This window comes from Theobroma cacao, chromosome 4 (assembly GCF_000208745.1).
Source record: "Theobroma cacao cultivar B97-61/B2 chromosome 4, Criollo_cocoa_genome_V2, whole genome shotgun sequence".
Taxonomy (NCBI): Eukaryota; Viridiplantae; Streptophyta; class Magnoliopsida; order Malvales; family Malvaceae; genus Theobroma; species Theobroma cacao.
The window spans coordinates 27,138,780-27,154,600 of record NC_030853.1 but is presented as its reverse complement, the minus strand read 5'-3'; the positions used below and the strand labels follow the sequence as shown (position 1 = coordinate 27,154,600).

Genomic DNA, 15,821 nt, shown 5'->3' with positions numbered 1-15,821 from the left:
AAATAAAAAAAAAAAAATTGTAGTCTAATGATGGAATTGGAAAAGAAAAGGGCCTATGATCAATTTTGTCACGGGTGGAATTCATCGGAGAAATCTTCAAATACATTAAAATTATTTTTTTTAATTTTTAAAAAATAAAATTCATCCTTAAAATATATATTTTTAATATAATTAAAATTTAAGATTCGAATCTTTTCTATTTCTTTAATTTTTTATATGTTTGTACTTTAAAGGAAAAAAATGTCAGATGTGATAGGATACAATTCAGTAAATTAAATTGTCGTATCTATAAAGTTATTTTTTAGGCTCGCAAGGAAGAATGCCTGTAGGAGCTGAAGAATAGTCAAACACTCTGCAAATTCTATCTCTTATTTATACAAAAATTAAAGTCGGTGATAATGAGTGCTTTTAAGAGGCTATGGAGGGAGCGACGGTATACAAATGATTTTTTTTTTTTGGGTTATTTAAAGGTGAAGTAATTGAATCATGTATTTCCTTGTTTAAGTGATTCCTTTGTTATTTTTCTGCATTTCGATATGTTTTTTTTGGTAGATTTTGTTGGGATTTGGGACAAGTTTACTTTGCATTAAAGTTTTGAACAATATTAAAAATAAGATTCTATTTATGATTGTTGTTTTGCATGTAATTATATAGACATAAGAAAAAAGAATAAAGAGGAAAAAAAAAAAAAACAGGTGGACTATATATTGCTCCAAAGTGGATCATATCATGAGGCCTGCTATTCTGAAATGGTAAAGCACATGCCATATGGTTTGGTATCCTGATTTCTGATGGAGAAGAGCTCTGAGTTTGACCATTAATTCTTCACCAATGGTCTCCCTCTTTCCGCCATTCATGTGATCTCACATGTCGTTCCTATGCTCACATCTGATTCTTCCCACTTGCCCAAATGTTTGACTCATAAAAATTAATAACATACAAATCCCCATTTCAGTTATTTCAGTTATCAAGTCAGTTGCAATATCACATAATTAATATCATACTTGCATTATTCTACACTTATCATTATAGCAAGTGCATGTGTGCATCTTATTCTGTTACTTTGGGGTTTGATTTTTTTGTTCATGATTGATTGTACTTTTCTCAAGTCGTGGTGGTGTATTAGGGTTTTGACATTGAGAGGTACATTGACCTGCCCATTGATTTGGTGGACCAACTTTAATAATATTTAATAATACAATCTTTTTGAATCCATTTCTGAATAATTAATCTTAGTTTCCAAAACCATTTTATTCATAATGCTTGAGGGACATTGAATCTCTCCTCTTCCTTTTTGATCTCCATGAATGAGTTCTATGGCCAATTTACATACTTTGATTTTTATTTAAAATATTCTACAATTTTTATCACCCATCTCAAAATGTCAATTACAAATAATTAATTTTATTTTGGTCCATGTAAAATTAAACTACACAATAAAAGATAATTGTTTTTCAATTTTGTAAATCATATCTCACTCGCAAAAATTTGCATTTGAACTTTGAAAATAAAATTTTAAATTTTAATTATTTGAGTATCTTAATATAAATCATTAACTAAGAACATGCTACACGACTCTAACACCCGAACTTATTTACTTTGATATAACCAAAGCTTGTATATATCCCATAGTACATGAACAAGAGATTACCCTCTTTTTGTTTTTTTTTTTCCAATTTGAAAATAGAATGTAGTCGTTCACTATTAAAAAAAAATACTTAAGCAGTTTCAAATTGTTTATTTATTTAAATTTTAAATTAGAAATTTGAGGCAAATGAAATAGTCAAATATATTATATGACAATTTGAGAAAGAATAATAGCAGTATAGTTAAAAGAACATCGAGATTAGAGATATAATGGCAGTTTTTGAGGGGGGTTAGAACCCGTTCTTCACTCTTGTAAAGGAATAAAGGATACCCATTTCTTTAAAGTTTTTTGGCCATCTTGTACTCTATTCTCTGAATTTGGAGCATGCAAATTTACTTCTTTTGTCATATAATATATATATATATATACACATTAACTTTAGAAAATATATATTTCAGAGAAGTTGACATATTATAATATTATATAAAAAACAAAATAACAAAACAACTTGCATATGAACATATCATCGATTTAATAATAAATATATATACTTTTTATTCAAAAAAAATAAAATTTATATATTTTTCTATAAAAAACACACATGGAATGATACAATTTAGAAAAGAAAAATTTTTCTTCATTTTTTTCTATGAAAATAAGTAAAGTGTTTAAAATTATTTACTTGAGATAATAAGTTGTGATCATAAGGTTTAGGTCAAATCATAATTTTAGGTGAATGACTTATTTTCATTTGAGAACTCTAGAAAAATGACATAAATAATCTCATCAGTTTTGTCTTAATATATATATAACAAAATTTTAATTAACTCATTTTGGAACATTCGAAATAAGAAAGAAAAGGCTGCCTATGAGTAAGGATTACAGCATCAATATACATAAATCTAATTCAATTTTGATAGTGAGGGGTAAAACATAGTTGGAGCTAAAGGGGTAATGTGAGGTGATGATGCAATTAAGTTTGAGGTGTTGGATTCAAAGTCTTGCTCCTTTCATTATATAAACTCAACTCATATTAATTTCAAAAATTTAAGCAGTAATGGAAATAATGAAATAATTGCCAAATAACAAGGCTGTGGGTGTTTTGTGGAGCATCCTCAGCTGCACAGAGATGTGTCCGGGATATACTCACAACATCAATTTTGAGGTAACTAGATAAACCAGTGTGGTGCATAAGTATTCAGATATAAGATATCAAAAAGCATGGCATGAACATGATCATATATTTACTAATAATTCTTCTTTTCTTTTCAATCTGATTCTCTATCTCTATCTGAAGCCATAAGGGGTAGGCAGCTAAATATGAAGATACAAACAAATAAAATAACGAAATAACTTATATTTATTGACTTAATAATAAATATATATTTTTATTTAAAAAAATAAAAATTTGAATTTTTTCTATAAAAAACACACATGAAATGATACAATTTAGAATACAAATTTCTTATATTTTTCTTATTTTTTTCCATAAAAATAAGTAATTATACACGAGTATTTTTTTTTCCAATTCAATTTAGATATTGAGGAGTAAAACATTATTTGAGCTAAAAGGATAATGTGAGGTGGTGATGTAATTAAGTTTGAGGGGTTGGATTCAAAGTCTTGCTACTTTCATTATATAACTCAACTAATAACAATTTCAAAAATTTAAGCAGTAATGGAAATAATGGAATAATTGCCAAATAACAAGGCTGTGGGTGTTTTGTGGAGCATGTGGAGCATGTTCAGCTGCATAGAAATGTCAGGATATACTCACAACATCAACTTTGAGGTAATTAGATAAACCAGTGAGGTGCATAAGTATTCAGACATCAGAAAGCATCACATGAACATGATCATAAATATTTAACAATAATTTTTCTTTTCAATCTGATTCTCTATCTCTATATCTGAAGCCATATGGGGTAGGCAGCCAAATACGAAGATACAAACAAATAAAATATTGTGAAATGAAGAATGGGCAGCAGAGGATAGATTTTCGGTAGTTTCTGCCAAGTGCAATTTCCTGCCATAAATATGATCACTCATTCATTGGTTTCATTCAAACTTTAGCAACCGACCTCATTAACTGAATCATATCATTGATATCTGTGTCTTCATTAATGTGGGAATGAGATATATAAACAAGTAGAGAGACTTAGGCCACCAATAGCAATCATGGTTTTGATGCCACAGTTTTTTAGGTAAATGGGCAGTACCTTAATTATTAATTAACAATTCCTTCCCCTGCTTTCTCTCTAATCTTCAACTCCAATATTCATTTTCCTAGCAAAAATGAAAATGGTAGTTAGTTCTAATTATTTCCTTATTTGAAATAGTTAAATGAATGTCAAATTGTTCTCTTAATTCATATTTGTGTCCAAAATGATTGATTTGCTGGGAAACCACTCAAAAATTGACCAACTTCAAGATTATAGTCTTGAGTAGGTCTCAGGCAGCATCTTTTAGGCTTCATTAGACCCTCTTTTTAGTTCCGAACATACAATCATTTCATTAATAAAACCACAAGAAAACCAATTTATTGTAATTTTTATTTAATTTAGTGAAAATACTTTAATGGGATAATCTATCTGCTCCTTAAGGAGGAAAATAATTTTTGTCAACTTAAAAAATATGTGAGTACTTTGGATATGAAATATATATACTTACTGATTTATTCGAATGAAATAGTATTTGAAATAAATAAGTGAAATTTCTTGTTTTTGAAGATATATTGAAATTTAAAAACTGAACTATGATATATACTGCCAAATCCCAGCCAAAACAAAACTTACAATGATATTTGAACAAAGATGGCAATAATTTTAAGATTTGCTGTTGGATTTAAAAGCAGAAATATTTAATGTTTCTCATTAGTCAAATAAGGAATCACAAAGTCAAATGGGAGATTACAATGGGTTTGTGATATATATATATATACACTCTTTTTGAATAATTCCTATACTTTTAATAGAGGCTTTGTGGGAAGATGTATAGTTTTTTTTTTAGGTGAATTTTTTTATTCCATTGGTTCTCAACTCTTCATGCTTCCATGTGACCCTAATTTTATGATGAAGAAAACATTTGCAATCCTCACATTCACATGCCAAAAGAATAAGGTTCTCTCTTTCTTCCTCTTTCTCTGTCACACACACACATAAAAACATTCGAGGGAAGCTGCAAAATGGCAATGAGTGTTGTTGAGACCATATGTTTATTAAATAATAGTAAGGAAAAGGAGAAGACATCAAATTAAGATTCACAAACTTTATAGACCCTATAACCAAATCTCATGGGACCATTCTTCTAATCCTTTGAACCCAACATTATTTAAATTCTAACTTGTTCAAACTCTACTTTTCAATTTGATATAAATATATATAACATATTCCCTAACTTCTTCTTTGACCAAGATCAAACTAGGTGAACAATTACTAATGCAGAAATAACTCTTCCATTATTTAGGAAAGAAATTTAATTAAATTAGAAAAGAAAATAGTAGAATGATCTCTTATAGGATATATATATCTTAAGAATACTCATGCCACTCCCTAACTATAAGATACCTTTCTTTCATACAACTGACAAAAATTCTAAACCACAGAGCAAAAAACTGATTTCAGAAGTAACATGAAACTCCCCTTCATCACTTTGGAAGTCAGGCCCAAACCAAAAACTATGTAGCCTAGCTATACGCATCTCTCTTTTCCTTGAAAGGGTTAGGTTGCATGTTTAAATAGCGTAAAAATAATTAAGACAGAAAATTAATGTTCCTCATCTCTCGTTATCCTATTATGTACCCTACACCAATAAGTTAATGAAGACTCCTTTTAACCAAAAATAAAATAGTAACAAATAATTTTTTTTATATAATTTATATATATATATATATATATATTTACACACGTTTATTCCTAGGAAAGCCTGCAAGCCTATAACAAAGGTGAAGGTAGGATGCTAATATACCCATATGCGGTGAATAGTGTGTTAAGGGTTTTAAGTTTGATTTCCTTTGATTTTTTTGTTTTCTCAAAAGCAATGCATATTGCAGGGCTTTCCTAGAAATTGATTACATGATCTTTTCACAAACCCAATCATGATTACGAGGATTAATTAGTGGGGTGATCATTCAAGAAGCTTTAGTAAACTTGCAATTGGGTTCTCAATCAAACAGGTTCTCCTCTGAATTTCTAGGAAGCCTGTAGCAGTATATTCTCATACTTTCTCGTACAAATTGCAAAAGCTACTTTTCCTTGCAACATTTTCTATTTTCACTTTCCTGCATGTGGAAATGATTACTAATCTTGATTAATGAGCTTGCTACATCGTGCGTATATGGCCCTACATATATAAACTACATTTCTTAATGCTATCTTTAAAGAAAATGAAAGAAGTGATCAATTACAAGAAACAATTTGCGACCACCCCATGTTCCAACGTATTTGTGTCCGAAATATATATGTTGGAAATTTAATTAGAACTTAGTTTCGCATATAAATTAACTTAAAGCATTAAATTAAGTAACTCTTTGACATGATATCAAAGTCTATCGATCAAATTCAACTCTTCCTGCAGGCTTAAATCATGACTGGCCCTTGTTCTGATGATTACATATATCTCAAGGCTAAATTGAATGGGTTTTTTTTTGGGGTAAAGGATGAAGGAAATTTTGGCATAGCTTCCAAGTAGGCCATATCCCAAGCTGGCCGAAGTTGGTGGAAGCCATAGAATGATTACAAATCATCCATATACCAATTAATCTGATCACATATATCTCTCTTGAGATATTATATATGATGCTTTTGCTTGTGGATTAATTTTGATTAGAAAGGCCATCACTCACAATATTGGAATGATGGTAATGCTCATTCCAAAGCTTTTAGATTAACAACCCAAGAAGAACCAAACAGCTCTATAATCTTTGCGTGAAAAGAATATATATAGACTTTTATGCAGCCTGGGTTCCATGCATGCACGTGCTGCGCCTCTTTTTTCTCATGAAAATTTCTTAATTTCCACTTGCTAGAATTAATGATAATATTGTAGAAGTAGTTCAATATGTAGACTCAGGTTCGACCTTATCGAGTTTGCTGACTTCAATTCTTTACAGCTGCATTTCATACTAGATGTGGACGTGATCAAAAGAGGGACTCCATGGCGCCATGCACGTGCGGCACCTCTTTTTTCCCCTGAAAATGATGAACCCCATTTGCCAAAGAGTCATGGATTTCCAGAATACATTTACCTGTTTAGCTGTGTGTCATGCACTCATGCTATAGTTGACAAAAAGAATGGGCTTATCGTGGTCCATAAATCAACTTGTTCCAATGCAAGAACAAAGAATTTAGATAGTGTGGTTCCAAATTCCAACAGATGAAGTGAGGCCCCCCAGGTGCAAGTCCAAGATCATCGCCTATTCCACGTGGGCGCCTCGCTATCCTTGTTACCATTGCTTTGTATATATTGAGTTCTTGATGTATGTAGATTCAATGCAACCAACCTCTTTATCCATATTCAAATCTTAGGTCCCCTAGTTGTGACAAGAGCAAGGTTGTCAAAATCTCGCTTTCCTAGAGCTTAATTCGGCCTGGATTTCCATTTCTAGAAAACTGCAGCCCTTGCTTCTCAAGCAAAATCTTGGTCCATTTCAAAATCTCTGGCATGATATTATTTATTGCTTTGGAGCACAGCCTGTACTTGGGACTTCTGGGGCTTGGAAATTAATTTCCTAGCTGGTTAATTTATGTGCCATTTTGTTGTTTCATCAAGAAAAAGGATCATATTGCTACTAAAAAATTAATGTAGGATTCTTAGTAGCAATCTCAATAAACTAATCTTGGCCGTATCTATAGTTTTGATTTTGGAATAGCTCCTTATTACTGAACATGACATCCAAGAAGAATGTTTTTGTATTAAGCTAAAAAGAAAAAAGAAATAAAGAATGGTGTATTATGAACAACAAACCTTTCAACAGTGATTTTGATGATAAAAGAATTGAATCACTGGCCGTAGCAACTGGTCTGAGTTGCAGCAGCCTCCTTTTGCAGCAGAACTAGCTACTCCTCCGATATCGAACCAAATCTTATTATTACATTATTATGATGATTTATATATATTAAGCTGTGAAGTGCAGAGAACAGAATTTTCAGGGAAAATTGCCAAATAGATTATGAAAATAGTTTCTTTTCTCGGTGTTTGGACTAATTTTTTTTCCCACTTGCAACTGCATTTTTTTGTTATGTTTGGACATGATAAATCATTACAAACTTTTAAGTCTGATGAAGCTACTTGTCCTGACAGTTTAGGTTTAAACTCTAACGTGTCCTGTTGTTATTATTATAATGACTTAATTAGAATGTGAGGACATAAGTTTTTCTGTTTGAGGAAATAAGCAAATAGCAAGTTTTTCCTTCAGCAGTAGTGGGAATAGGGATAGCAAACAGCAGCAACAAATCAATCAGAAATATGAATTGAGGGCGACAACCTTTAATTCAAGGTGCTTCCCAAAAGGTTGGAATTTGGAACTTGCTTCTCTTAACAAGAGGTAGAAAGGATTGAAAGGCCAGAATCGATGCCAGGTTGTTCTCACAGGAACAAAATTCATATGATACTGCCAAGTTCATATTCTTTCAAGAACATTTTATTCTGCAGAACAATCTACCTTCAAAGCTTATAATTACAAAGAAAATCTCCGGATTCTCCTCATAGATAGCGTTGTTTGAGCAATGTTAATTAAATTTGCTTTTGTTGATGTTCTATATATATCAATATTAGTAAGATTTGATGCTACTGGTGTAATTCAAAACCTCACATGGATCAGTACCAACCTTGTCTTCATCAGTCATCTTCTGCCATCCTTCTCATCATATCAAATTACTAGAAATCATATGCAATAATCACCTCAACAAGTCGGAGCTTCCATATAAAATATGTGAAATTGGGAAAAAAAAAAAACAAAATTCCTCAAGTTTCACTCCATGGCTTAATTTATCATAAATTTTCCCCCCAATACGCGCTTTCCCGAATTCTTTAAGCCTGTGGAATGTGTAGCCACCTGGGCCCAACTATCTAAAACATCATTGGAACTTGAAAGATTGTAGAATGTAATTCCATTTGGAGCTGGAATCCATGACATCGAGATTGTTTTGGTTTCAATAGTTTAGTCGTTCAAAAAAATTTTAAACCAAAACCATAGGAACTGTGATTGTCTAGGGGCTCGTTTCCTTGGAATACAAGATAATCAAACTGTTGGTAAGACTTCGAGTATGATTTTTCAAAATATGACTATTTCATCCACAAGGGGAAGCCTAGATGTATCGGTAATTGGTAACTGGTCTCTGATTGGTCATTCTTCCAGTTCAGAATTGCAATTGGTGATTAAGACCTGGTTCAGTCAGCACTTTGTCAGCCATGTGTACAGAAAAATTTTGCATTTGATCAGGACCAAGTATTGTTCAGAAAAGATGAAGGTTGATTTGCAAATAATATATAATATCTTACCAAGCAAGTACACCATATATATAATACTAATTCAAAATAATGATGTTTAGCAGCTGCAGCCGAGCCTGGTTGACCAAAGCTTGCTTAAAGCTCAACCTGCCAAAAAAATTGGACATGTCAGCTCGATGTGAATTTAGTTCAAAACAACATTAACTTGAGCGCGGCTGGTGAAAAATTGTATCAAATTGGAATTAGCTCCATGAAACTTCAGTTCAGTTTGATCTTTGAATTTGAAGTTGAGCTCTGGTAAGTTGTCAAACATGGTATTCTTGAAATTTTTTCAAACCTCAAATTTAATTATGTATTGCTCTGGTAAACCAATCACTCAAGATAAATCAAAAACATACTTGGATTACCCAAATCAGAGATTGGTATATATTTGCTTAACCACCCTAAATTTCCTAGTGAAAGTAGGATTTGATTGTTGGTCCAGATGATGGGGGAAAAAGTTCTTGGTCAATATGAGGCCCCAGTTGTTTAAATGGTTATATTTTTAAGTAAAATCTGCTACTAGAACAAGGTTTTTTTTTTTTTGCGGCGTAACCAAGTTTATCTACAGGGTGTAAAGTTTACTGGTCCCTCCATTACATTGATTATGTGATTCTTCTAAGAGTTGAACAAAGGAATGAAAGCTTTGCACCCCAGAGTATTCAGTGAACCTTCAGAGCATCGTTCCTAGATTCAACCTGATGGACCACTCAAATACCGATCAACAAAACCCAGCAGTTGATCCAAGAACACGCAGAACATATATGGCTGCAGCAGACACGGGTCAATTCCCTTCAAGATTAACTTTCAGGGATTTCTTTGGTCCTATAGGTATTAGTCATTCATGTAGACTTCGTTAACATTCTATCAGGTCGCTCAAAATATATAATCACTAATTACCATAAAGCCTGCCCTGTTTGTACCTTCTTTAAAACTTTAAGGCAATGAAGTACTATTATCTTAACGAAAGCAAATTTAACTGAAAGATTGGTCAGAAGAGCTGGACCACAGGACTGAAAAGCTCTGCTAGCTTAAGCCTGTACTGGAGCTAGATGAATAAAGCTTCATTTCACTCAACCGTACCACATGTGCCTTAGTAAGGCCTCCTTTTTACATAGGGTAACAGACAGAAAGCTGGCTTGGTGCTTATAATTGGTTTCTCCATGCTTTAAAGCTTAGAGTAAATAGGTTGACAGATAAGGGCATTTTAAACTGATATTGGATTCTATTAGGATTCTGGTTAGGATTTTTTAATTTCTTATAGTGCATGGAACCAGTAAGATTAGAACTTTGGTGTAAAACCAATGTACTGAAAGTTTGATCAGCGGCGTTTCTTGTTTGTTTCCATCTTTTCTATATCCTAACAATTTCAAGCTATTTCCTCAAATGAGTAGAATATAAGTTTTAGAGACTTCATATAAAATATGTAAGTTGGGGATTCTTTATGTATGGTATCAAAAGTAATAAATAATAGCAGGTGGCCGGAAGCTTATGATTTGAGACTGACCCTCAAAGCATCGTTTTCAAATCCCAATCACATGCTACTCTCATGGCCAAGACCCTCTCTATTTAACCCCCTCCACTCCTCTTTCCCCGTTCACACACATCATTTCAAACAAATTCCATTTTATTCTCTTCTCCATACTTCTTGTCCTATCCATCTTACCACATACATATCAAACCAGCTTCTTCCCTTCCCCTCCGTTATTCATTCTACTCTTTCTTTTTGTGTTCCTGTCACAACTTTGGCTGCTAAAATATTGTTCAAAACCTGTCTCTCTCAATCTTTTTTTGAATCTTTTTACCAGCCAAAAAGTCAGACAGACATATATACATGTCTAGCTCCTGCCTTAATATACCGACCATGTTTCAAACTTTTGCTCCTGAGGACTTTTTTACTCGCCGGTGCATATGGGTGAATGGACCTGTGATAGTTGGGGCAGGTCCCTCCGGTCTTGCTGTCAGCGCTGGTCTTAAAAAACAAGGCGTGCCATTCATACTCCTTGAACGAGCAGACTGCATTGCCTCTCTTTGGCAGAAAAGAACTTACGACCGCCTTAAGCTTCACCTTCCTAAACAATTTTGCCAGCTACCCAACTTTCCATTTCCAGAGGACTTCCCTGAATACCCCACTAAAAATCAGTTCATAAACTACCTTGAATCCTACGCAAAACAGTTTGATATAAACCCACATTTCAATGAGACAGTGCAGTCTGCCAAGTATGATGAAACTTTTGGATTGTGGCGAGTCAAAACCATTTCAACAGGTGGTCCTAATCCTGTTGAAGTTGAATATATTTGCCGGTGGCTTGTAGTGGCCACAGGAGAGAATGCAGAGAAAGTAGTTCCAGAATTTGAAGGCTTGCAAGACTTTGATGGCCATGTAACACATGCTTGTGACTACAAATCTGGTCAAAGTTACAGCGGAGAGCGTGTTCTAGTAGTTGGCTGCGGCAATTCAGGCATGGAAGTTTCTCTAGATCTTTGTAATCACAATGCATATCCGTCAATGGTTGTTCGACGCTCGGTAAGTGAAACATTTCACCTAATCATGCTATGCTATGAGTGAAACTTATTTCTATGTATAATCAGTCTTTTTTCTTTGATCAACAGGTCCATGTATTGCCAAGGGAAGTTTTTGGTAAATCAACATTTGAATTGGCAGTATTGTTGATGAAGTGGTTACCTCTTTGGCTTGTTGATAAGATAGTGCTCATTCTGGCGCTTCTAATACTTGGAAATATTGAAAAATATGGTCTAAAAAGGCCTTCTGTAGGACCTTTAGAGCTCAAAAACACTGCAGGAAAGACTCCTGTATTGGACATTGGTGCATTACAGAAGATTAGATCTGGTGGCATCAAGATTGTCCCCGGGATCAAAAAGTTCTCCAGGGGCAGAGTTGAGCTTGTCAACGGAGAAACTCTTGAGATTGATTCTGTCATTCTTGCAACTGGGTATAGAAGCAATGTTCCTTTATGGTTAAAGGTGAGGCAGGCTCTCTATGTTTACTTATTTCACATTTATTTGTTTTATTCTATTTTTCTGTTATGGGATTCATGTGACAGTTATGGAAGTCTGACTCTATTTTAGATTCTCCCCTCCCTTTCCATTTCTTGTTTTATACTCAGCATATTTTTAACTGATTAAGACATTCACATGTTTTTATTAAATTCAAAACTGCGGTCAGCATTGTTAGTTTTGTCTGATGGTTTGTTTTTTGTCCTATTCATAGATCAAAATTCTGGTAGTTTATAATATTTTGAGAAGCTTCTTCTGTTATCCCCTTGTATTTTTCTTCAGATTAGGAATTGTATGCTAATAGTAGAAACCATTGATTAACTTATTGCTGTCTCCCGGAGCAAACAATAGGGGGTGAAAAAGAGAAGAGAATGGGTTTTTTCCCCTCTGTCATTTTCTCACCATTAATGATTTGGATATCTAACAAACAATCAGACCCTGGGCAGCTTTTATCTTTCTTTGCTTTGTTATTATCCCTTAGTTTTTTTGGAACCTGTCAAGTTGTTAGGTTCTGCATCTGTTGTGGGAAAATAAACTCCAGACATTTATCCTAAACACATTTCTGAACTGACGTATGTTTTTTTCCTAGATAACAGATCAATAAGTCTGAAATTTCTGTTTTTGGAATGCTTGTCTGTACAGGAAAATGAATTCTTTTCAAATGATGGAGTTCCAAAGAATCCATTCCCTAATGGGTGGAAAGGAAAGGCTGGGCTTTATGCAGTTGGGTTCACAAGGAGAGGTCTTTCTGGTGCATCTTTAGATGCTATCAGTGTAGCACATGATATTGCCAAAAGCTGGAAAGAAGAAACAAAGCAGAAGAAAAAATCTATGGCAGCAAGGCATCGGAGATGCATATCACATTTCTGAAACTATGCTACCATCTTGAAGTAGTAACTGTTAATGAAATGTTCTTTTTCTTTGTGTCCGCTTGTTAGTTCTTTTATTTGGCAATTGATTGATCAGAAATGAGATCAATTTGTGTAGACAATAATGTAGAGCACACAGGACACAGGAAGTAGCCCTCTCCTCTCCTGAAAGAAAAACTCAACATCTGCCAATGACCGGGCATTTTTCGTTTTTGGACAAAGGAAGATGAGGCTAATTTATTGTTTTTCATCTTTTAATCTGGTTCCATTCTCTAGGAAACTCTGTACTGCAACATTAATAAATCCACAAGTCAAATGGGAAGTTCACCCTATACCTCTTCCCCTATTCTTGGTCCAACTAGACGTTATTACTAACTGATGGGACTCTCTCCAGAATTTGGTCCACCTAGGGCCCATTAAATAGGTGGACCCCAGGTCCATTATACCCAGCATTCTAAAAATTAGAATGGGAGAACAAAAAAAAGAAGATCAAAGAAAGGTTTAGAGCTCTTTGTTTCCACGTTTTCTTTCACATGGCTAGAGCCCACAATGAAAGGATAAGCAAATCTTGTCTTTGGAAAATGTGTAGTATCAATGCAGGAAGCACAGACCACATAGTGAACAGCTCTTCATTCTTTATTTACTTGAAGAATGCTGGTGATATTATGGGAACAAATTAAAGTTGTTCTCATCTTTTAACTTCAGTCCATGGAAGATGAAAATGGATGTATCATTATGACTCCCAACCATCAATTTATCAGTTTTAATGCCCTCGAATACATGCCTTTAAGTGAAACAAGTTCAACTTTCCCTTGGAGCTATTTCAATAGCTTCAGCTGGAATTTCTCAAGATCTTTTACTCACATATTTATTGTTTTGGAGCCAAAACAAGCTAACATTTGTTAAAAGCGAACATTCTTTTGTTACGAAAACATTTTTCTCTTTTTAATAAGTTAATCTTATCTTATACGATGTATAATATTTACGTTTAAAAATTTTTTAAGATTCTCTTATCTACTTAATATGAAATTAAAATATTTTATTTATTTCTTTTAAAACACTTGAAAGAAATAATTTAACCTATTATCAGCCACCTTAATTGATTTTTTTATGAAAGTGCTTGTCATGGATCGAGTCCTTTTAAATATTATTTTACTATGAAGTCATTATATTCTTTTAAAAAATTAATTTAATAGAATTTGTAATGTGTCTACGTATATAAAATTTTTAAAAATTTTTTATATTTTATTGATTTGAAATTAAAACATATAATCTATTTTTTAAAAAATTTATGATATGACACCTTTAATTAATCCCTGAAGTAGAATAAATTATTCTGACATGCAATATGAAATTCAGCTCCGTTAGCTTGACATGGATCTTTATAGGAACTCAGAATTGCAGCTTCCAAGAAGCCAGAGTTAAGGAAGAAAAAGATTATATCCTGTTATAATAAACAATCAGTAATGTAGGAATTGCTATCCAAGTCATTTTCAGCACTACGATCCAGCCAAAGTTTTGCTTCTTTTTCCCATGATTCACCTTTTTCTCCACTCTGGTTCGACTAGAGCTGGTTTCCCATATTTGACATTGGAAAGAAAGGACAAAAAAAACTACATTTTCTACAAAAAAGAAATGTGGAAGCATAGACACACCATATGACCACCCATGCTGTTGATTCAAACTTGTCGAAAAGCCCCAACTCAATGGCCCTTACCGAATTCCTTCAACACCACACAATCAAATATTTCCTATAATATATTTGATCAAAGTGAGTCTCATTCCTCAAAGCCATCTGCAGGTTTTTCTTGCTCAACTGGTTTCAAGAAAAGGAAAAGAAAAAGCAAAGATTTGACAGTCTGAAATTTGTACTTCTAGCCTACAACATTAAAACTTACAACTGTGCATCTGTCCAATTACAATAGAATTGTATGTTCTCACAAATCTGCAACCTCTTACTTGGACATCACAGTCACCTAGAAAATAAAATCACATGGGGTGGTTATAGCTTATCTCTCTTCTTACTTCCATGGCAAAGCCCCATTCCTTCTAGTTGGACAATAAAAGAGTTCACTGTTTTACATGGCTACTATATATAGTAATTCTGCATTTCATTGTCATGAATAGATACATGCATACTTACATTTCCCTGCATCGGAGGCATGTTTTGCATCTGCATGCATGGAAGCATAAATGAATTGAAGATATTGAGCTTCAGATTTTGAAGTCAGACAGAGAGCTACACTGACCCTTTCAATTTTCCAAGTTTCCTTTTGGAGAGCAAAACGCAAATGTTGCACATGTTTGTGTTCTCAAATCATGGTTAATTCAATTCTAACTTCTAAGGTTTAATAACCTCCTAAACCTCTAAATATTTCATAAAAAAGAAGGAATTTTTATATATAAACCAAAGCATTCTTAGATACTATGAATCAAAACCTGCCAACAGAACGCAACCAAAACTTTGAGTCAGTGTTCATCCTGACGAGTGGTCCAAGCCAAAGGGTTACTAACTAGTCATGGCTCATGACTAGACAACGAACAGAACCAAGCCTTTTAATCCAAAAGAAAACAGTGCAAAATCAGATCAATCCAGACGGTGTTAAGCAAAGCCCCAGTTCAGATAAGCAGCATTTGTTGGTTCTCAGGACCTCACACTCACTAGTTGGAGAATGTCATGTTCAACATCACCGGCTACTCAAAAAATGTGATTGGGTTTAAACCTTGCTTCCCTGAAACCTCACACTCAAGTTCCTTCTCAGAATTTCATTGATTTGGTTTAAAATCTGTCGATACAAAGTCAATGAAGCATCTTGGAATTCATATTTTGGTTCAAAGCACGACAAAATTGCACCCAT

General features: G+C 33.5%; 1 protein-coding gene across 1 annotated transcript; it reads left to right on the top strand.

The window, feature by feature from the left end:
* Positions 10,819-13,211, top strand: LOC18602859 (probable indole-3-pyruvate monooxygenase YUCCA3). Its single transcript, XM_007034490.2, has 3 exons — positions 10,819-11,603; positions 11,690-12,061; positions 12,737-13,211. Exons 1-3 carry the CDS (start codon positions 10,911-10,913, stop codon positions 12,962-12,964), a joined length of 1,293 nt encoding a protein of 430 aa, XP_007034552.2. The 5' UTR covers positions 10,819-10,910; the 3' UTR covers positions 12,965-13,211.